Source organism: Dermacentor variabilis, chromosome 7 (genome assembly GCF_050947875.1).
Source record: "Dermacentor variabilis isolate Ectoservices chromosome 7, ASM5094787v1, whole genome shotgun sequence".
Lineage (NCBI taxonomy): Eukaryota > Metazoa > Arthropoda > Arachnida > Ixodida > Ixodidae > Dermacentor > Dermacentor variabilis.
Genome location: NC_134574.1, coordinates 100,100,240 through 100,122,405, shown reverse-complemented (window position 1 = coordinate 100,122,405; position 22,166 = coordinate 100,100,240). Strand labels below are relative to the sequence as shown.

Genomic DNA, 22,166 nt, shown 5'->3' with positions numbered 1-22,166 from the left:
TGCTTTATGTGGAATGCGGTCCTTGTCTTTTTTTTTTTTCAACATCCACCAGTCTGCTCCATGAGATAAGCTGCGAGACTGACGTCAACTTGGCCCAGTGAAAGACGCCCTCCCATGCCACGACCTCTTCGTCCTGTTTGGCTGATAGTGGTACAAAATACCCGTATTGCGCTTTGTTCGATGAACGGAACGTAAACTTGATGGCCGTCTCCCGCCAGCTTCATGGAGCAGATGACCAATGCAAAGAACGTAGCTCGTATTCTGTGGCAAGCCGCGAATAAAATAAAACGGCGTTGGGCTTAAAATTCTTTCTTCCCATAAGTTCGCAATATCTTCCGCTTTAAGTGATCGTCCGCAAAATGAAGCTGAAATGCGTTAGCCTTTTCTGAGTATATTGTAGGCAAGAAACACACCGCGTATTTCCATTTAATTACATCGTCCCATAAAAACGCCGCAGGTGTGGAGCAGTTGTTATCGTATACATGTCAAAAGACGTTAGTGATCTAGTGTTTAACCTCATAGTGAGATTCATGCCTTCCTCACTTAAAAAAAAAATGCTTGTATGGAAAACATATTTTTGCCGCGTAGGGACACACATAAACATACAAATAGCGACAAGTGTCATACTTCCATGGCTTTCGAAGTGTTATACACAAAAGATATGAAAGAAAAGAAACCGCATAATTATTTAGGCGAAGGCTGAGTCGCAGGTACAACATCCTAAAGGATATCTGGCTTAAAGGGAATGTGAACGCGAAAAAAGAAAACACTGTACCATGACGGGAACATTTCGAGAGAAAAAAATAGCGACATGTTTTACACACGCTAAATTTGCAGTTTTGCATAATGATGAAATTAACAAAGAGTCTAGCTTGCAAAAATTACAAAAGTATTCGTGCAAGATTGCATACAAATAGTAAGAGAAGTACGGTACTTAAACAACGAGTCTGGTTAGCAAAAAACTATATAATCTTCGCGCAACTTTGCCTGCAGCTATTAGGAGAAGTACAATAGTTGCCTTCCACAGAACGGCGTGTTTCGAAGGTGCGAGGTTTTATCTTCCGATGATGTGAAGCCATTGATTTTGACGCCCGCAGTTTCGTCTACCTTCAGAGATTACAAACAATACTAGTCCCTTTTCCGGCCTTCTGCTGCACTGAAAAGCATAGCTGCCAGACATTCTTCCGGCAAGCGAAGCTCACTTGGAATACTTGAAAAACTCACGTGCGCCGTGGCAGCGCGATCCACACGTGGCCCGCGAATGGCGGCAGGGAAAAAAAAGTAAAAAATAGCGAAAACAAGTTTCGTCACGTCTCCTTGACGTGTGGGTCAGCTGATAGGGCGGTTTCGAGCACTGTAGCCAATCAGCGTGCGCGAAGCCCCGGCGCGGCGACAGCGAAGAGGAAAGAGAAGACGACAGCAGTGCTGGTGAGGGTGTGGCGGCGAAGAGTGGCCCTGCTAAGAATGGCGCTACTTTCCAGAGTAGAGGGGTTTTAGTCTCCGAGGCTTGCAGGTCAACTTTTGCAGCGTATGCGTTAGTGCCATCAGTGCTCTTTCTCTCTCCCTCAATGTCAAGCGAACCGCACGCGCACACGTGGATACACCACCCCCGGGTGTATGTTTTGTTTTGCCTGTTTTATTTATTGGTTCTTTGTTTCCTTCTCCCCCCGCTGTAATGCCTACGGGCGCTGTGGGTATTGTGATAAATAAATAAATAAATAAATAAATAAATAAATACCCCACGGTGTAAATGTTTTGCATTTCTCGCTCATACAGCCGCCGTGGCCGCGGACCAAATCCGCGACCTTGTACAAAGCAGCACAACGCCACGCCCGCTTGGCCACGGTAGCGAATCACTTAGACATTTGGTGCACATGAATGAAGCCTACGTTGTCAACATTAAATCGCATTCCTCCACTACGGTGTCGCACCTCTGATAGTCCCAGCGTTGCCTTGGGACGGTAAGGTCAATGAGTAAATAAATTAATCGAACAAGCAATCAATCAACCAATCAACGAAACAATCAATTATTCAATAATTTTCTTGCGCGAGCGCGCACCGACGAGCGCTGTTAAAGTACGATACACGTTCAGTTAAGCTCGTACTTTGCTGCAATACGCGATGGTCTACTTCCGCAGCTCCAGCTCGCCCCTGCCGGACTGCTTGGACTGCACGCGGCCCGAACTTCCATTCGGGACACCATGACCCCCACCAGCACTTCTGCTCGCAGCGAGTCGAGTGAGTTACCAGGGGAAAGAAGGAAGCGACGAATCGCGGTGGACTGGAGCGCTGAGCTTTCGAAAGAAGCCCGCAACGAATGATGCGATACTTATTCGACGTGTGAAGCGGCTTGTAGATAAAAAATAACGATATTAGTATAAATGGCCCGACCACGTGCCTTTCTATCCAACTCCTCCTTTAAGTACAAGGTAGCATTTCATACTTACATCTATACATACTTACATTTATAGAAGGCTTGATCTGCAACACATGTCCTCTATGTAGGTATTTCTCAATCACAGCTCTGCAGGTAAAGCCTTTTATCGGCTACACAATCGTCCAAAACAGGATAAATGAAGAAAAGATGAGGTTGAAGACAGGGATACCCACAGTAATAAGGACAATGACTTGAACCGCTCAAATCGACACGTGTTATACAGGTGTTCTGAAATGATTGATTTTATGAAGCTATATATTCCATAATATAGTTAAAACAATCATGGCAGTAAGTGGAAATGCGTCGTATCCTTGCGTGGGTTGATTGTTCGGCCTCTACGTTTAAGACTAAATCGGGCCACTCTCAACATAACCATTTCATTTCACTCTGAATGTCTTGCTACACGCACCATATTCCTGTTGCTGTACAAAGAGACCCTAATACTTTGGGCCATACCTTAAAGGACAAAGGAAATGCTGGGTACTCGTTTCTCAATAGGAAGTGTTTCTTTAACCTCCTTTTCCAGTTTTCCTACCCCCCGATGCCCTGTATTCACTCTGCTCCGCAATGTAAACGCCCACTCACTCTTCCGCGCAGTTCGACAAACCTACACAAATTTAGTTTGATTGCAGAAAGGCAGTTTCTTCCAGCAGAAAAGAAAGAACGCAGCCTGCGACAAGCTCTTTGTTTCTTGAGTGCTCACAATGGGGCTTTGGGCTTCGGAGATGCTCAATCGCGTCTGACACTCTTCAAGACGTCTGCACTCTTCAGACATTATCGCTGCTCCAAACAACATTCGTCATCTGCATTGTGCGCGTTGTCTTCAGCGCTGCGCGGCCGGTTGGTTCCAGTCAGGAACGATATACGTCTCGCTAACACGCTCACAGCGTTCGGGACCTGAAAGTATTGGATGCGCGCAGAGCTGATAAGTGATAAATATCGTTTGGAGGAAGGACAAGCCCCAAAGTGGGCAATATTTTTTTTTTCTCAAAATACAGGCACACACAAAAAAGAACAATCCTGGGGTCCTATAAAGTAAAACTATTCGAATATGTTTTATTGCCATCTCATGACGTCAGATTTGCGTAACTGCAAACGCCAGCATCGGGCGGTGACCCGCAGGGTTGTCTAAACAGACCAATCAATCGCTCTCCTCGTTTAGAGGAAGTCACTTTTGTTTCCTTTAAAAACGAACAACATTGCCTACACTGAGCTCCTTGTCTTAACTATCTGGCTGGCAAGAGGCGAGGAGCACACTGAAGTGGAGAGGGATTCTATGGGGCCGAGCCACTGCACCGAAAATAGATAACCGGATGGAGAGGGTGGTGCCGGCGTCTGCGATTGCCCCGCTTTCCCTTACTTAGCTTGCGGTGGTAGCTGGTCTAAAATCGCGGCGGCATGCCACCGAAGGTTAGGAATGCCGCTAAAATGGATCCTCAGCAAAAAAGAGTTGTCAGAACGAGGTTGTAAACGTGCCGAAAGTGGTTGAAAACGTTACAGGGCCACACAAGAAGTTTTATTGTACGCAAATAAGCCCATGCTCTCCGGCAGGTGCGAGTAGCGAGTGGTCGAGCGATCGGCGGTGGCCATCTTTTATTCCTCTCGGAACGGGGCAGCTGCGGCTATTCAGAGAAAAATTCAGTCTTGTTCGGCATATTAATGCATCTTTAACGCGTACCCGTCACTTTCACGCGGAGAGCTTTCGCGGTTTTGTGACGTCGCGTGACAGCCAGCTGAAGTGCGTGCAGCTCTAAAGCTTTTGACCAATAGCCGACGGCTAATGGCGAAAATGTGTCGAATAAAAATAGCCACTTTTGTTCGGTCCTATCATGCATAATCAAGTGAACACGTCATATCAGATGGGAAGCTATGCGATCTTTGTGACATCGCGAGACTGACAGGCGAAATTGGGGTGGACCAAGCAAGTTTTTGACCAATCGCGGGGGGCTGATTGCAGAATTGGAATAGAAAAGTTTGGAATAGCTTTATGTTATAGCGCCCCTGGGGTTTTACGTACAGAAATCACGATATGAGATGGGACATGCCGTAGTGCGAGCTACAGCTTAAAATTGACCACCTAGGGTTCCTTAACATACACCCAATGAACGGTACGTAGGCGTTTTAGCATTCGGTCCTCAGCAGAATATGGCTGTCGTCGTCGGCATTGAACGCGGGATGTACGCGACATGAACAACGAATATTATTCAAGGATTAGATAAGCCTCGAAGGTTGGAGTATTCTTTTATTTTTATTTTTGGAGTTCAGGAGTTGCAAAAAGAAAGGCAACACTTTGTTTCTCTGTCTTTTATAGCTGAGGGATCTGCAACGTCCGCGCTCTCTACGAGATCCAATCAGACGCAGACGAAGAGTTCCGTCAGTTCCTTGGAAGGATCGTCTGATGCCGACGTCGGTAAGCTGGCCTTCTGTAGACCTGAAACCTCCTCATTAGAAAGCACCTTACGGTGATTGTTTACGTTTCTTGTGCCAGCTTCGTGAAAAAATTTTAGCTGCCAAATATTTTTACATGAAGTTCGGGAAATGACCCAGAATTAGGAATATTTTTTGCTTATTCGGACACAGTTTGTATTCGCTGCCATTCATCAGTTTGGTCCAAGTGAGACAGGAGGAGATTCATTGAAAGTATCATCATTAGTGGATACAGAAGTTTAGCAATAATGCATGCCATCTACTGACGTTGCCAAGTGGCATTTTCCGACGATTTTGTGAAATAACGATTCCACTATGGCATTTTCCGACGATTTTGTGACATAATGATTCCACTAATGAGACCTACCGAACGCACCCTTTCTTCAGCTGCGAAGAGTGATTTCAGCGGTAAGTTCAATGTACAATTTCCACATTATTGTGCATTTCGAAAAAAAATGTAGACATGAATGAAGCCCCCAATACGTTCTTTTTTCCTAAACATTTTATCAAAAAATAGATCTGTGTGTCTTCGCCAGACAAAACCACTGCATAGTTTCAGAACGGCTGAGAATACACAGTTGTGTACATAATGCTCCGGCATACGAGAATTATCCCTATTTCACATGCTTACGCCTTAGTTTGGTAACTTCCTCACAAAATGATTGCTCTTCTCAGAACTTGAAAGTTCGTAAAGGCTTCGGAATGGGAACACTGTCTGCATTCTTTGGCGTGTGAACGTTGAGAACTTCAGAAGCGAATGATGGGCGAATTTTTTTGTTTTCGAAACGTCCCTCATAAAAAATAGCCGTGCCGATTATGTCAGTGCGACGTCACAAGTTTGCCGCTGTTTTCAAACATCGCAGCCCTTTGCACGAAAAGTTTGCGTAAGTAAACGTTGATTCTTCGCTAACCTAAAATGCAACGCAAGCATTCACTGAAAAGCAATTTGCCGCCCCAAGCATAGGCTACCAGCTCCGTGATTGCACTCAGTGTTCACCAACACTTGCTTGTACGGCGGGCGTGTTTCAGAATATATGGCAGTCTCCAGTAAAGAACGCCGCACTTAAATTTCTGTGACATCCTGGGCGCGCACCGCATACCAGAAAATAGGGCACATTTTTATTACACGACGCTCATTAACAAGCTACATTGTAAGATTGCTGATATTCAGTGGGTGAAAGCGCAGTACGTGACAACATTGAACCTATGGAAGGCGCATTCATCGATAGATTTTTTTTGTCTTGTACATATGAAAATGCATGGAACGCGTCTCTAAGAGTGCGGCCTATAGCATGCAGGATTGACTTGCTGTTTCAAGAAAACTAGCACAACTCTGTTCTTTCAGAATAGACCAGAATCTCTTCAAGGTAAAATAATTTCCTCGGCATATCACTTTCTTTTTCATTCCTTTTCAGGGTCATTTCGTACAGAGTAAGCACATATACAGCATTGTCATATTACGCGTGCATGCTAATTCGCTGGCTTTAACGTGGACTCGTAGTACTGTGACCAAGCATTTTACAGCGCTTCCAGTGCCAGGGTTGAGCGAGAGCCGGCTTGTAAAAAAATGAAAGAATAAGAAAGGCCAGATAAAGGTTAACTTCTATGCACTGAGTGCAGTCAGACTAATGTGTTTGCAGCGGCATAAATGTAGGAGCCTTACACGCCAAAACTTGCTTAAGTCATCGTTCGGAAAGGTAGGCACGCAAATACGGACGAAACAGGAACGAGAAGGAAGGTAAACACAGACGGTGTTTGTATTATCCTTCTAGCGCATCTGGTGTCCCTGTTTTTGCCCGCCTGTCTTTCCGTACCATGAATCCCTACCAAACTATCCAACTTGCAGTCATTCCAAGCTTCTTGTGCAAGCCTGCCTCCCCATCCCCCTTCAACCTTTTCCTTCTGCTAATCGTTTCGTTCTCAGTGCTGCTGGCTACGATTTAGAACATCAATTATTCATAGGTGTCCTTCATGCCGTTCATCGCTGCTGACGTACACCGCTTCCGCATTTATTGCAATGAATTTGTTTGGCTTGCACTTAGGGCGCCCGTTACTTGAGGGAGAGGGGGAAGGAGGGCTCGTTTACTTCTGGCTTAGATATTCTGCGGCAGCTGGACAAGTATAGCAGGGCAGGACATCGTGTTAATAATGTAACAGCCGGGGAGCACCGTCAGAAATGCGTTCCAGAAAAGAAAAACAAAACTGTCAGTAATTTTAACTGCCTTAAAGAATTATTCAAATGGAAGTGAATGCATCTGCGGCTTATCAGTGGGGTTTAAGCCCCTTCAAGCCACCCTGTGACATCTGAAAAATATAATCGCCAAACTGCTATAGTTCGTACACTGGGACTCTCGGACTGCTATAGAAGAGCTGGTTATAATTAGCGGGCGCAGACAACTAATTAAGTGTGACGTACGCCAGTTACACTCATAATGGATGCAGCTGTAATTTGTAGAGATCATGTGGAATTGAGGGGTGTGTTTACTTTTACACCTGCACACACGGCTCCCCTCAGACAGCGTTCTGGAAGGATGCCTCATTCATCGTGTCTCGAGCCAAGAGAGTTTCTCCGCGAATCGGAGAGGCCTGTTTGTGCGGTTGCGCGCTGCTGAAGCCTGTTTGGTTTCACTGCATGAAGCAAGTCTTGATCAGAACTCGGAAACAGTTCTGACCATTCGCGTGTAACTATTAACCGCCGACACGGGTGAGCACTCGTCCTGTGTGTCGCATCGACTTTAAACTCTTATATGTCGTAAATAACGTGTCCGTGTCTCAAGCTAAACGTGCTTCTCCAGTTGTTGTTGAAGGCGAGGGGCTGAAATTTAGTTTCATTTCACCATTCGTCTTTGCTGTATATATATATATATATATATATATATATATATATACATATATATATATATATATATATATATATATATATATATATATATATATATATATATATATATATATATATATATATATATATATATATATATATATATATATATATAATCTTGAAGGGTGTGCTCGCACTACCGCACTAAGGCAGTCTAGAGGTTTGTGTCGAGCGCAGCAGCGTACTAAAAAGTCAAAACCTTTTTTCACTCCTCATATGGTCAGCGAGGCCAACAAGAATCCCAGCTACATTTGGCCGGTGAGCGCAATCCTCGTTATCACATTGCTGGTGGCGATCATCATTCTCCTGCTCGTCACAGGCGGTGGTGAGTGAACTTCGTGCATGCTCGCTTCGCGACGGGAAAGCAGCGTTAGCAGCAACGCAGACACATGTTGCTAACGAAGTTACCTGTCTCACCGTTCATCAAAGCTAAGTGCTAAAGTCGAATCAATAACGGTAAAGTGCATGTGGAAATAGTTTAACAAATTTATGTGCAGTTGTGATGTCTTCTCATAAAATAAGCATTATCTTCGTGTGTGATCAATTGACATAGCATAATTTCGGTCCAATTTCCTGGCGGGTTCAATTTTAATGAGTCCTGCGGTCTTATTCGCGATCCATCGCTTTCAGGTGGGTTTGCGTGACGTAACGCCAAACGTCACTCTTAGCTTGAGCGTGAGGCATCCCGCCGTTTGGCGACATTCGGGCTTCTTGCCTCAAGCCAGCTCTTGTGGCAGTTTGATCAAGCGCAAATTATCAGCACTTTTCATTTCGTGATGCCTTTGTCGAAGCAAGGTCAATGTGCACTCATGAATATATGCGTTTACCGAATATTTTACGCCAGCAACTCAGTAGCACATGGCCTGTCATCGCCACAATCGTTTTGAACGGTCTGGTGTAACTGAGTAGCGCCAGACGGCGCCAACAGCACTGCTGGTGACGTAAACGCGCCAATTCGCTCGAAAATGATCGGACGTGAAAATAACGCTGGTGGTGAGTGTGCTCCTCCTTTAGGCCTGTATATGTTAGCTGGCATAGCCAATCGCAATGTACGTTTAAATTGTTGTCGGCGAAAGTGATCCGCATGAATTACGGCCCTCAAGTTTGACTCAGCAGCGTATATTTGATGGGAAGTGCAACTGAGATTCAGCGAGTCTTGATTTTGTAGATGGTGAGCTGAGGATTTGATATTGAAGTTGATCTTTCTTATTTTAGCAAATTTAAAAAACTCGTTGATACGATTGATGAGGGTTTAGCGAGTACTCTTTGCTTCTGGCATTTTTTTTTACAACCAGCATGCATTCAAAGGTATCGGAGTTACATAGAAGATCAAAGTTACACATAAAGTGTGACACGAAATTTTGGCCTTTTGGTAAAAGGATTCCTGGACTTATCCATGGTATTTCTACAGCTTCTTGCGCCAAGTCACTTTTATGTAAAAAAAAAAGCACTGTAGATCGCCTCATGCAGCAGCTACTCAAAAGGGGCGTTATGGACAGCACACATTTCTTCACCCGGACTTTCTTCAGAACGTGCCTGGGGCCTTTTCACTTATCCTTCTAGGTGTGATTTCTTGTATTCTTGCAGTACACTGTTTAAGCGGATAAATTTTGTTGTGCTTCTTATAGGCGTCGTGGAATGAGAATTACTCCCACCCGAAAAGAGTGCGAAATGCATAGCTCTCGCTCTATGCCCGGTTTTACGCAATCTAACCGAATCGAAACAACTAGCCGAAATTATTGCTTTACTGAATGAAGACCTATTAGTGCGCACCACTAAACATCAAGAATTATCAGCAGTTACTCGTACTATAAGCGAATTGTTTAGCCATTTCACAGGGATGTTGTTGTTGTCATTATTCAGTCCATGCCACTTAAGAGTTATTCCCAAATCACGAACTCGCAATAAATCGTGGACCTGAACGAAATTGCAGACCACTGAGGGATATTTCAGTAACTAAATGTCGAAAACTGCAGAGGATTATACGGGCCTGGATTTTTTTGGTATATTTATTTTTATTTGCTCCACAAACTGAGCTCACCTATCGAGCTTCGCACATTCCTTTTTGCGGAGGCCAATAACAGTTGTCGCGCCTGCATTTTTTGCAGACGGGACCAAGGCTGAGGCAATGGTTGGGACCCCCGGTCAGGGTGGCAAGCACTGCCCGAACAGGACCGCCGCTGAGGATTTCGACGTGCACACGACCCCAGGGAAGAGGACGCCCCGTCCAGCGACAACTAAAAAGCGCTCGAGGAAGCCCGGCACAGAGCCCTGGTGCGACGAAGCGGAAGACGAGCCGACGACGCCGCAGCTGCCGTGTCGCACCAGACCGGGAGGCCACGAAGCGGCGTCCTCCACGCAGCAAGGGAACACGGTAAACCGCTGCATGCCTATTCGAGTTCCTGCCAATCAGCGCTGCCACTTCTCTTTTTTTTTTTGTAAGGACTGCGCTAAAACAGCGTGTCGGATACTATTTATTCTCTTAAACGTTGCTAGAGGCCTGAAAAAGAAACTAGAAACAAACCATTCATAAGCTTTCAACGAGAAATACAAACTGTCATCGTCAAAATAGAGAGCTTTAGTTTAGGGGACGCAAGGCGTTGGGGCCCCTAGCGCTTGGGTGCGTTTGCGTTCGCGTACGCAACAGAAACACGCTATTGGTTAGCGGCCCCAAACACAAGCCGCAGTGGGGTCGCATGTGCTCGCAGGGCCATCAACGTCTGATCTTTGCTGCGTTATCATTTTTTGAAACATGAAATCAAGCATGCGAAGTTAAGCACATAAAACTATTCTTATTAAAAGCAGTTAATAGAGAGGTTTAGCGTGTCCGGTATTCGGGTAGACGCAGGCGGAGCAGGTTGGGGCGTTGGGGCAGAGCCGTAAACGGGAGCGGCCTGCATGGTGCAGCCACCTGGTGGCGCAAAGCTCAAACAGACAAAAACAGCTAATGTTGCAGTAACCAAGTGTATTTTACTCCGCTGCGGGCGTAAATTTTTGGCAGCTACACGATTACGCCAGTGCCGAAAATTTACACCAGCAGCTAAGTAGAATAGACTTGGTTACAGCAATATTAGCTGTTTTTGACCGTTTGAGCTTTGCACCACCAGGTTGATGCACCATGCAGACCGCTCCCGTTTACTCCCCCGCCCCAACGCCCCGTCCGCCTGCGTTTACCCGAATAGCGGACACGGTAAACCTCTCTGATATATGTATATCGCCAAGTGTCGACACACACTTGGCGAAAGGTTTATCAGATTATCTACCCGCTAGCTACTCTTAAGTTCTCGTACACCGCGAGGGTCACGTAGATAACGTGACTGCTTAGGGGCGGCGATGTTTTCGGCCGCCCCAAGGACACAAGTAGACGTAGCGGTCTGCGCATGCGCAGTACCGTCGTCCCTAGTTCTTGCGTACGCAAGCCGCTTGCGTCCCCTAAACTAAAACTCTCTATTAGAATGTCTAGGCAACACTGAAACTGTGAAATATCAGACGCCGTAGTGGATGCATTCTCCGGAATAATCTTCCCCAGCTGGGGTTCCTTAAAGCGCTATCAAGTGCACGAGTTGAATGAAAAGGCAAAGTTAAATAATGTGAATATTTACGGCATCGAATTGACTCGTGCCCATTGGGACTTCCTCGTTGTATTTTTTTTTCGGAGTATCGTGAATGTGCTGCAATATTCAATAAAGCGTGCAGGATTCCACGGTACAGAAGACACCTTGAGTCAGTAGGTGGCAATGATCTGCACGGGCTGCACGTTCCCTTCTGGTCCTTATGTATGTACATATCGATTGCGTTGCTAGCCTTCATCGTCTGCCTGCGCAACATGCAATACAAGATGGAACTGAACACTGTTTTTACTCTATACCTGCGTTTCTTATGTGGCCCTCCGGATATGCTTATATTATTACTGTGGGTGGATCTACTCGTACGCAAACTTTATTACACAGAAATTAATGAATACTCATTTGTAGTACGAGCAGAAAATAAATATTTTTTAAAGCTGTAACCAAGAAATATAGTTCCCAGCATGTAGCTGAAGTGTCCTGAGTATTTCATATTTATACTTATCGCTTACGATGCAGACCTAGCAGTTTGCTACACATTATGGGGAAACTGCGGCCACGAACCTGTGGCAAACGGGAGGCAGTCGTGCTGAGTGCATTCCTCGCCCTCACTTATGACTGAAAGTGGTACGGACGCTCTGCTCTCTTTCGGCAGTTACTGCCAGCACGATGTCTCCTTGTCCGTAAAACCCGCCGTGGTAGCTTAGCAGCTATGGTGTTGCCACCCTACGCATGATGTCGCGGGATCAAATCCCGTCCGCAGCAGCCGCATTGGGTTGGGGCCAAATGCAAGAACGCCCGTGTCCCATGCATTGGGGTCACGTTAAAAATCTGCTCGTGGTCAAAATTATTTCGCCGTCCCCCACTACGGCGTGCCCAACAATGAAATCGTGGTTTTTGGCTCATAAAACTCCAGAATTCATTCGTTCTTGGGTCGTCAGCTACTGGCCTACGATCAACTGGAGTGCGATACCTTGACTGTTGGTTCATCGAAGAAAGCGACGAGATATCTTCAAGTTACACTAAGAATCTAAACCAATAGCTCACTTCTGAAACGCAAACTTTGACACGCCCGACACTATGCTTCATCAACAAAGTGTATCACAAAGCGCGCAGGTTTTAGAGGCATTTATTTACCTTTCTTTAATGTGAGCGAAAGCTGCCGGTAACTTGCGCAATGATAGAAACTGCTCCTGTGAAAGGCAGAACCTGACTACTCCCACAACTCTTGAACGGGGCTCGTGGTGCTCTGTGTAGTCTCGTTGAAGACGCTGAATCGATGTCTCGCGTGAACAAATAGATGACACAAAGAGGATGAACACGGCAGTAGAGCTTTTGTCATCATATTCTGCAGCTTTGTGAACCGTTCTTGCCACTGCTTTCTTATCAATTAATTGTGAATTGACAAGCCCAACCGCTTGCCACACTATCACGCGTGCAAGCTCTGAATGAGGTTTAGCGTGCAGCTACTATTTGAGCAAGCACTGAGTTACAGCATGAACAGTGACTTTTGCAGTTACGTGCCTTAACGGTGCATTGGTCTGCATCGGCTACGCCTGGAGTTCCATGGAACGTAAGCGCTGCTGCTGCTATTCACAGCACGACAAGGTTCCCTCTGTCGCTACAATTCTTACCTTGCAGGTATGCCACCTCCAACCACTACTTCAAGTGCACCACGCGGAAGAGGCCTCAGCACGCTCAACGCCTGTCCCGGAGAGTAGCCCAGTTCCACGTTGGCAGCCAATGTTAAGAAAACGCAGGCCCAAAGCCCTTATGAGCGGCTTTTATACATTTCTAAAGGATTCCATGCCTCACAGTGCTTGTCAGACAATCCTCTTTTGCAGAACCTAGTGGTGAATAAATAGCCCACAATATTCAAAGTTATCCACAGGGCTACGTTTAGATGGTTTCATTGAAGACCGGCCGAGAAAGATATTGAGACGTGCTTCCTTCACCAGTCGCTAAGCTTATCGTGTTCCCTGCGTATCGTGTACCACTCTAAACAGCGCATGCGGGTATATTTTGGATTGCATCTTGCTATTTACGTTCTTCGCCATTTTCAATAAAAATCAATAAGACCAGCCTCATACCCTTGTGCACGTCGTTCGTTCGAGGTGGCAAGAGTTGTTGCATACTGTCCACCAGTTGCAGTGCATACGAGGGCACTGGCAAGAGGAAAGTTAGTTCTTGATCGCTAGTCGTTCATTCTGATTGTCTTAATCACGCGAGCTACCCTTTGCAGTGTCATGTGTGCTGGCCCCTCGACCATTTGCGCCCGGTACACAACCACGTTTGGTGTTAGACGCATCAGATACTAATTACTCGACACCTTGCAGTCTCAGACGGCGAGCACAATTGTCCGGACAAAACGAAAGACGCCAACGAAGGAGACAACGACGTCAGCGATCACGGCCACCTCAGGTGGTGCGGCTACCACCAATACCACTGTCTCACAGAAGACGCGCACGCCTGGTTTCCCGGTGGTCGAGGAGGAGACCATTCCACCTGCTGTTGAGCCTAAGACGCGTTATCCGCGCAGTACCAGCAGTGCCAGCACAGTCGCCAGCACAGAGTCCACCACAACTACCAGTGAGAAAGCTATATCATTCAAAGATCTCCGACTGATTCTCACGCTTCCCGGCAACCATAGCTTTTGCAACCTTAATGTTTGTCGGGAAACGCTGGCTACAGAGGCTATGTACGAAGGCGAGCTTTCTGATAGAAACGCGGCCTCTTGCGTGGGCCGACCCGGGAGGTAGTGCTCAGCCGCGTAAAAAAAGTACATAATTTTCAGGTGTCTGTCATTGTTTCGCACTCTTAATATTTCAGTCTGAGATAATGATGGCGATGAAAAACTTCATTTATCCCTCATTAAAGGGAAGGGGACAACGGAATAGAGGGTGGGGGGAGGAACTACTTGAAGTAGGCCGCCTCTATCCTCTCAGCCCACTCCTGGATGGCCTCCTGAAGGTGGGGCCTCGAGCTGCGCAGAGTAGCCTCCGACTGCTCCTCACTAGACAATAATTGCTTGAGGAAAGGGGGAAGGGGTGCTTGGGGCACCCCCACATGATGTAGTTTAAGTCTGCTTTGGGAGAGACACAGAATTTACAAGAGGGAGAAAGGTAAATGGAGGGATGAATGTGGTGAAGGAGGTAAGGGGAGGGAGAGGTGTGAGTCTGCAGCTGTCGTCACAGAAATTCACACCTGCGCGGGGATGTGCCCATGAGTGGGCAAAAGGTTAAACGGTCTAATCGGTAGTGTGTGCAGATGTCGTCGTAGGTAATAAGCCGACCGCACGCTGTAAACGGCGCCTACTCCGTAGCGAGGTCCGAGACATCTGATGTCTGAGCCCTGACTAAATCCTCGGGCACATGCACGAGCCGCCTCGTTTCCAGCAAGGCCCGGATGCACGGGAGTCCAGATTAATGCCACAGTTTGATGGAAAGGATGGGCCAAGAGGAGGGAAAGGACTGGCTTAGAGACCCTGCCCGCTCCGAAGTTATGTATGGCTGCTTTGGAGCCGCTAACGATAACTGATGAATTTGGGATTGTGGGGGCCAGGGCTATGACCGCCTCCTCCGAGGAAGAGCCAGGAATGGAGGCGGCTGCAGCGACCTGGCCGTGAGAGCTAATGACTGATATTGCATAATGATTTCTGTTCCCATATTCGGTGGCATGAACATAGAGAACGTCTTTTGAGTTGGAGAATTGTTTTTGGAAAGCCTTTGCTCCCTGCCTCCTGTGTTGTTTGTGGTGCACAAGGTGCATCTTTTTACGAAGTGGGGGGAAGCAGAGGTTCTCGTGTATGGGATGTGGAATGGTGTATTTAGTCTTGATGATGGGGTGCCGGTGTTATAGAAAGAGCTTGTAGAATGTGTCGACCTGTTGCGGTGTTAGAACGTCTGCTATATTGGGATGTGAGGTGAGCTTCTGTGAGTTCAAGAAGTGTGTTGAAGGTGCCAGTAAGTGGAGGTATGTATGGGAACCCCCAGAGCGGATTTATATATTTTGCGTAAAAGAGTGTCGATCTTATCTGATTCTGATTTAAGAAAATGTAGATATGGTATGGCGAATGTAATCTTACTGATAACAAAGGCCTGGATCAAGCGGAGAAGCTCGGCCTCCTTTAGGCCGCCGTGTTCATTGGAGACTCGCCCTAGAAAGCGCAGGGTGTGATCGACTGTGGTGTGGAGTGTATTTAGAGTATAAGTGTTGAGTCGGTCGCTTTGAATGTGTAAACCGAGCACCCGGAGCCTGTCAACTCTAGTAACAGGGATGTGGTGGATGTGTGGTAACCGCAAGGTGGAGAGAAGTAATAAATAAAGAGAAAATCAGACATCCACCCGTTGGTAGCAATTGCTGCAATGGGAGGTTCTGCGGGCTTCCGCAGAAATACTACGTCAAACACTTGCCTTTGCTTCGTGTTGTCGACAAATTCGACTTCTCCCTGCCATCTGCTAGCCGCCTGGTTAGCTCAGATGGTAGAGCGGCTGCCCCGGAAAAGCGGTGGTCCCGGGTTCAAGTCCCGGACCAGGACGAATTTTCCTTCAACTATGAGGCTTTTCTTTCGAGGAACCCGTATGGGTTTCCTTTGTAGCAATGGCTACGAACGGGTGGATGTCTGATTTTCTTTTTATTCATACTAGACATGTGTTTTTTGGCCCCCCGGTGGTATGGCAGCAGAAGTAGCTCCGATTTTTTAGGGGAGCATGTGAGCTTTATAGCCCCGGCATGAGCCACGACGACGTCCGCTGGAGCCTGTAGAGTGTCTTGAATCTCTCCATCAGAGCCGCCAGTCGTCCAAAGAGCGATGTCACCGGCGTAGAGTGAAAGCTTGAGATCAGGAATAGATTGCAATGCTAGCGCCATCGGCATCACAGAAAGATTAAGAAGAAAAGGGGACAGCACTAAGCCTTGGAGTGTGCCGTAGCTACCTAAAGCGTACGAAGAGGATTGCCCTGTGCCTATGTGTATAGTTGCGGTACGGTTGGCTAAGAAGGTACATATGTAGTCATATGTCTTTCCGCCAACCCCAATTAGATTAAGTTATCGGAGGATGGCGGAATGTGAAACGTTATTGAAGGCTCCGTGGAGATCCAGACTGAGAATTGCTTGCGTATCTAGACTGCTATTGAGTGTAATGATGTCATGCTTGATTCGAATCATGATATCTTGGCATGAGAGAGACTTTCGAAAACCTACCATATTTTATGGATAAAGATTGTTGCTTTCCATGTATTTACTTAGTCGGTTGAGGATGACCTGTTTGAGTGTTTTAGCTAGACAAAAGGTTAGTGATATAGGCCTGAGATTAGAAGTGTTGAGTGCTTTGTTTGGCTTTGCGATAAAGATTACCCTGGCATCTTTCCACGAACTAGGGAGGGTGCTAGTATCAAAGCAGCGATTGAAGTACGCCGTGGTGGCTATGACAAAGTTGTTGTCTAGATTTCGGAGTATATTGTTGTTAACAAAGTCGGGGCCTGATGCTGACATTGTGCGCAGAGTGGCGAGGGCATGGCGAACGTCTGCTTTCGTGATAATGGCGTTTAGAAGCTCGTGAGGTTCGCCAGAGTCCTTCGGCATGTCATACATCTGCGCGGGAGGCAGATGTTTATGGCGGAGGTCGTCGAAGAGTCCGTTGAGATTGTTTTTGTGTGCATGTGGCAGTTTGTAATTATAGACCGATCAGCTTACTGTCAGTTGCCTACAAAATATTTGCTAAAGTAATCGCAAATAGAATCAGGAACACCTTAGACTTCTGTCAAGCAAAGGGCCAGGCAGGATTCCGTAAAGGCTACTCAACAATAGACCATTATCACACTATCAATCAGGTGATAGAGAAATGTGTGGAATATAACCAACCCTTATATATAGCTTTCATTGATTACGAGAAAGCGTTTGATTCTGTCAAAACATCAGCAGTCGTGGAGGCTTTACGGAATTGGGGTGTAGACGAGCCGTATGTAAAAATAATGAAAGATATATATAGCGGTTCCGCAGCCACCGTAGTCCTCCATAAAGAAAGCAACAAAATCCCCATAAAGAAAGGCGTCAGGCAGGGAGATACAATCTCTCCAATGCTATTCACAGCGTGTTTACAGGAGGTATTCAGAGACCTGGATTAGGAAGAATTGGGGACAAAAGTTAATGGAGAATACCTCAGTAACTTGTGATTCGCTGATGATATTGCCTTGCTTAGTAACTCAGGGGACCAATTGCAATGCACGCTCACTGACCTGGAGAGGCAAAGCAGAAGAGTGGGTCTAAAAATTAATCTGCAGAAAACTAAGGTACTGTTTAACAGTCTCGGAAGAGAACAGCAATTTACAATAGGTAGCGAGGCACTGGAAGTGGTAAGGGAATACATGTACTTAGGGTAGGTAGTGATGGCGGATCCGGATCATGAGACGGAAATAATCAGAAGAAGAAGAATGGGCTGGGGTGCGTTTGGCAGGCATTCTCAGATCATGAACAGCAGGTTGCCATTATCCCTCAAGAGAAAAGTGTATAATAGCTGTGTCTTACTAGTACTCACCAACGGGGCAGAAACCTGGATGCTTACGGAAAGGGTTCTACTTAAATTGAGGACGACGCAACGAGCTATGGAAAGAAGAATGATGGGTGTGACGTTAAGGGATAAGGAAAGAGCAGATTGGGTGCGGGAACAAACACGAGTTAAAGACACCTTAGTTGAAATCAAGAAAAAGAAATAGGCATGGGCAGGACATGTAATTAGGAGGGAAGATAACCCATGGTCATTAAGGGTTACGGACTGGATTCCAAGAGAAGGGAAGCGTAGCAGGGGGTGGCAGAAAGTTAGGTGGGCGGATGAGATTAAGAAGTTTGCAGGGACGACATGGCCACAATTAGTACATGACCGGCGTTGTTGGAGAAGTATGGGAGAGGCCTTTGCCCTGCATTGGGCGTAACCAGGCTGATGATGATGATGATGATGAGCAGTTTGTTTATGCTGTGGTTGTGGTGTGCGCGCGATGTGGTAAGGTCTAATAAGTGTCGCAAGAGTTGCCATGTGCGCTTGTTATCGAGGTTGTCATGCATGCTTTCACATACCTGGCCCCACCGCTGGCAGGCCAGTTGTGTGGCGTACACCTGGATCTAGAGCTCTAATTTGGAAATTCTGAATCTGAATCTTTGATTGTGCCGTCGCCTATTCCACCGTTTTAGAAGAGCCTCTTTGGCTTCTCACATCTGTAGAAGCTTGGAATCAACCGTAGTGAGAGCGGTTTCGGGGGGCAGAGTGGTAGTGTGCGCCTGTGTGTCTGAGTGTAGTTGCTGAACCCATTCTGAGATATCTTGAATGTTTGTGGGAGCTGATATCTGGCGGGCCTCTCGAAAATTGTCCCAATGGGAAAGGTTGAGGGGTTCGGGTGCCAAGGGTTTGTGTTTGAATTGTAGTGTGATGGTAATGATGTAATGGTCGCTACCGTGGTTAACTTGTGAGTTGTGCCATGTGACGTGTTGGATTCTGTGTGTAAGCGTAAGATCGGGGGAGGTGTCCCTAGCTACGCTGCTGCTTAGCCTGGTTGCTTCATCATTGTCCTTATGCAATGTGAGTCTGTAGTCTTGTATGTGGATCCATAGGGCTCTGCCGTTAGGAGTAGAAACGGAGTGACCCCCGAATTGGTTGGGTGCGTTGAAATCGCCAAGAATTAGGAGGGGTTGGTAGATGGCAGCGGCAATAGCTTGTGCGAAGAGGCAGTCAATGCGGTGATCTTTGTCATGTGGATGACTATAGATATTGAGAATGTAAAGTCCAGATGCATATTTTTGCGAGGAATATTTTTAGAAAATCATGCTCTATATCGACGCTGTCGAATTGGGAGTGATTGGCCGTGAGGTGTATTGCGAAAGAATTGCCGTGTCGTGCCGGGATACTTTATTGATAGACCAATAAACCAATAAACGGCACGCGCTGTCGGTGTTTTCTTTCGTGACATTTGTTGTCATTCTCGAAATTCTGAGGAATAACTTTGTCAAGAATATAAGACAAGGTATGAGCAAATTTAGTGGTAGAATGGTGGGGCAGTATACCCCGCACATACCGTATGTCATATAGCAAGGTGTACCTAAATATATACGAGAATTTTTCACTCACGGGGACGCCAGCGCTGGTCGCCGACACCGGATTTTCTGCGACAGGGCCCTTTTACGCTGTCGCGTTAAAATTGGTAAAGAATTACAGTATATACGAGAATTTTTCACTCACGGGGACGCCAGCGCTGGTCGCCGACACCGGATTTTCTGCGACAGGGCCCTTTTACGCTGTCGCGTTAAAATTGGTAAAGAATTACAGTGCATCTCTCTTGGGTATGGGCCATTGATACCAAGGACAAACATCCGCTCAGCAGGAATGTTCCCGTCATGCTTTCCTTCGGAGCTTCCACGGCTGGGCGCAGCCACGCAAACGTTTGAAATGCTGCGAAAGATTTCATTCTTGCAGCTGTGTTCTTACGGAAGTAACCGTATAATATGTTCATTGTTGTATTTTTGTCCTTTCAGTATACTATTAGCCTAACTTTTCAGTAATACACCTTTTCTAGCAATTCAGTTTTAGTACTTTCTAGACGTACTCAACCAATTTTGTGTAAGCCACTTTAGTATCGGCCAATCTCCCATGGAGGTTACGTGCCACCAAGTTGCGCAATGTAAACCACCGCAACGAGCAACTCAGCAAGCCCAGCTCCAACTACGAGTGTGTCTATGGCACAGACTCATACAGTGCACGTCTGGTTGCAATTACGGGCCTGTAATTACTGCGCTCTTCATCGAGTTACATCTCGGTGCAGCGACTCGGACGCCCCTGGTGTGCACCGTGGGCGGTGGTGCACTCGCATTCACCGCTTACCCATCGCCGGCCATATGCAGCTACGTGTTCTACACGCACGTTCTCGTCTCCGGCGGGAGGCTGCGAGGCTCCGAGTCCGGCGAAGGCTTGCAGGACTTTGTGCGCTCGCTCAGGGAGGACGAGTTTTCCGGCTATCCCGGTGGCGTATCCTTCGACGCACGGTGAGTTTTAGAGAAAGAGCATCCCTCTAGATTAACTGCACGTTTTAAGCGAAGCTACTACCATGACCACTAGTCTTGAAACGCGTGTGGTTAATCATGGTAGAGGTAATGGCAGAAGGGGCACGCAAATTGCACTGACCCTAGGAGTTCGTGCTAAGAATGCCAGTGGCTCACCAGATGGTCATTTGGCGGCTCGTGTCTGAAGAAAGCCGCCAGTAAAGCGCTTCAACCATCGAGCATCGGAAAGAGAGAGGGCGCGCTAGAGAGGCAAGGCAGTGTGATTATCCAATAGCGAGTTTCCGGCTTACTACACTGCACTGGGGTAGCGGATACAAGGGTTGGAAAGAGGACAGAGAGAGAGGGAGGGAGAGAGGGAGAGAGGTAGCAGGGAAATAAAAAAAAGCCATGTAGCAGAAAGAGCCTTCCACTCAGAGGCGTTCACACGTGCCGGTCGACCTCATCAAGCGCAGGCAGTCGCGCTTGAACAGCCTCCTGATGCGATGTGAAGTCGTGTTCGCATCAATGTTGCGAAATTCTTTCTTCCGGCAGCGGCTGATCGTCCAACTCGTTAAGCACGGCAGAAAACGATTGTCTTCTGACACTGTACTGCGCGCACTGGCAAAGACCATGCTCAAATGCTTCCGCGTCGCCGCAATGGACATCTGCTGCGGTGTCGGCCATCCCTACGCGGAAAGCGTAGGCATCGGTAAACTCGACGCGAAACCATAGCCTATGCAAAAAGGTCGCCTCTCTGCGGGGAATTCTTGGTGGAAGCCCAAGGCTTTAGGTTGGATCTAGGTTGTACAAACGAGCGTGCGTAAAATGTGGTTCATTCCACTCTGTTGTAGTGCATTTGTTTGCAAGTAGGTGGAACATCCTTGTACCATCGGTCCTAGACAGCGGGATTGATAGGCGGTTGTCTTCTAGATGAGCTGAGCGAGCAGCTTGATCGGCACGTTCATCTGCATATTTGGTAGCAACTGAAAAATTATTTCATGTCCTTTCTCAGTCTGGTGGTGTATGACCTCAGTTGTTTCGAATACCAACGGTTAATGCGGACGGCACCGTAAGGCTGACAGTAAACACTGCAGGGCCGTCTTCGAGTTGCAGAAAATCGACCATTTGTGTGTTGGTTCGCCATTGATAAAGTGTATTGTGACACGAAGCGCGGTGAGTTCTGCGGCTGTCGACGTTGTCAAGTGAGGAATTTCCAACTTGATAGTTGTGGCTTTGCTGGAGGCAAGACCACTGCGTTAGAGCTGTTCGACAGATCGGAGCCGTTGATTTATGTGCGGATTTAATTCTGGTACTTCTCATTTAATAAGGGTAAGGTAAGATGTTTAAGATCCGGCGATGACATGTCTGCTATTTTCCGGGCCCCTGGTATTGTAAGGTTGATTTTTGGCCGAGTGAGGCACCAAGGAGGACAGCATTGAAAAAACGGGCCCTGCGTCAATTGTCTAAACTTCTCCTTTTAACCCTCGCGCAGCCTTCTGGCTTCATATTTAATTATAATTTGTTGATGCACGGTTGTTGTACGCCAGTAATTAGCCTCATTTAGGTTCTACTAGAGACTGTCCTACCGTTCTGACAACATTACAAGGTGAAAGACCTGTCTTATGTGCTGAAAAATGTTATAAATACATGTAGTAAGTTAAAAAGAACGACTCCATTGCATCCTAAACATACCACACATTAAATTTGGCAGGGTTTGAAGATAAGTTCTTGCGTTAAAGCGGCTCAATTGCGAGAGATATTTCGAAGTCCATGACGCCATGGTGACGTGCAAGAGCCGAGGTTTCTGCGCGAATTTGAAAAAAAAAGGAAA

General features: G+C 46.8%; 1 protein-coding gene and 1 non-coding gene across 2 annotated transcripts in view; both read left to right on the top strand.

Moving 5' to 3' along the window:
- The window catches only part of LOC142586984 (uncharacterized), a 52,368-nt gene that overhangs the window by 16,581 nt on the left and 13,621 nt on the right, over positions 1-22,166 (top strand). The window contains exons 2-7 of the mRNA XM_075697854.1: positions 2,139-2,238; positions 4,749-4,847; positions 7,970-8,070; positions 9,854-10,119; positions 13,648-13,900; positions 20,119-20,338. Of these exons, the coding sequence (XP_075553969.1) occupies positions 9,874-10,119; positions 13,648-13,900; positions 20,119-20,338 (719 nt within the window). The 5' untranslated portion in view covers positions 2,139-2,238; positions 4,749-4,847; positions 7,970-8,070; positions 9,854-9,873. The remainder of the gene's footprint in view (positions 1-2,138; positions 2,239-4,748; positions 4,848-7,969; positions 8,071-9,853; positions 10,120-13,647; positions 13,901-20,118; positions 20,339-22,166) is intronic.
- On the top strand, positions 15,775-15,849 carry TRNAP-CGG (transfer RNA proline (anticodon CGG)). The gene has a single exon. It is a non-coding gene; the product is annotated as a tRNA-Pro (tRNA).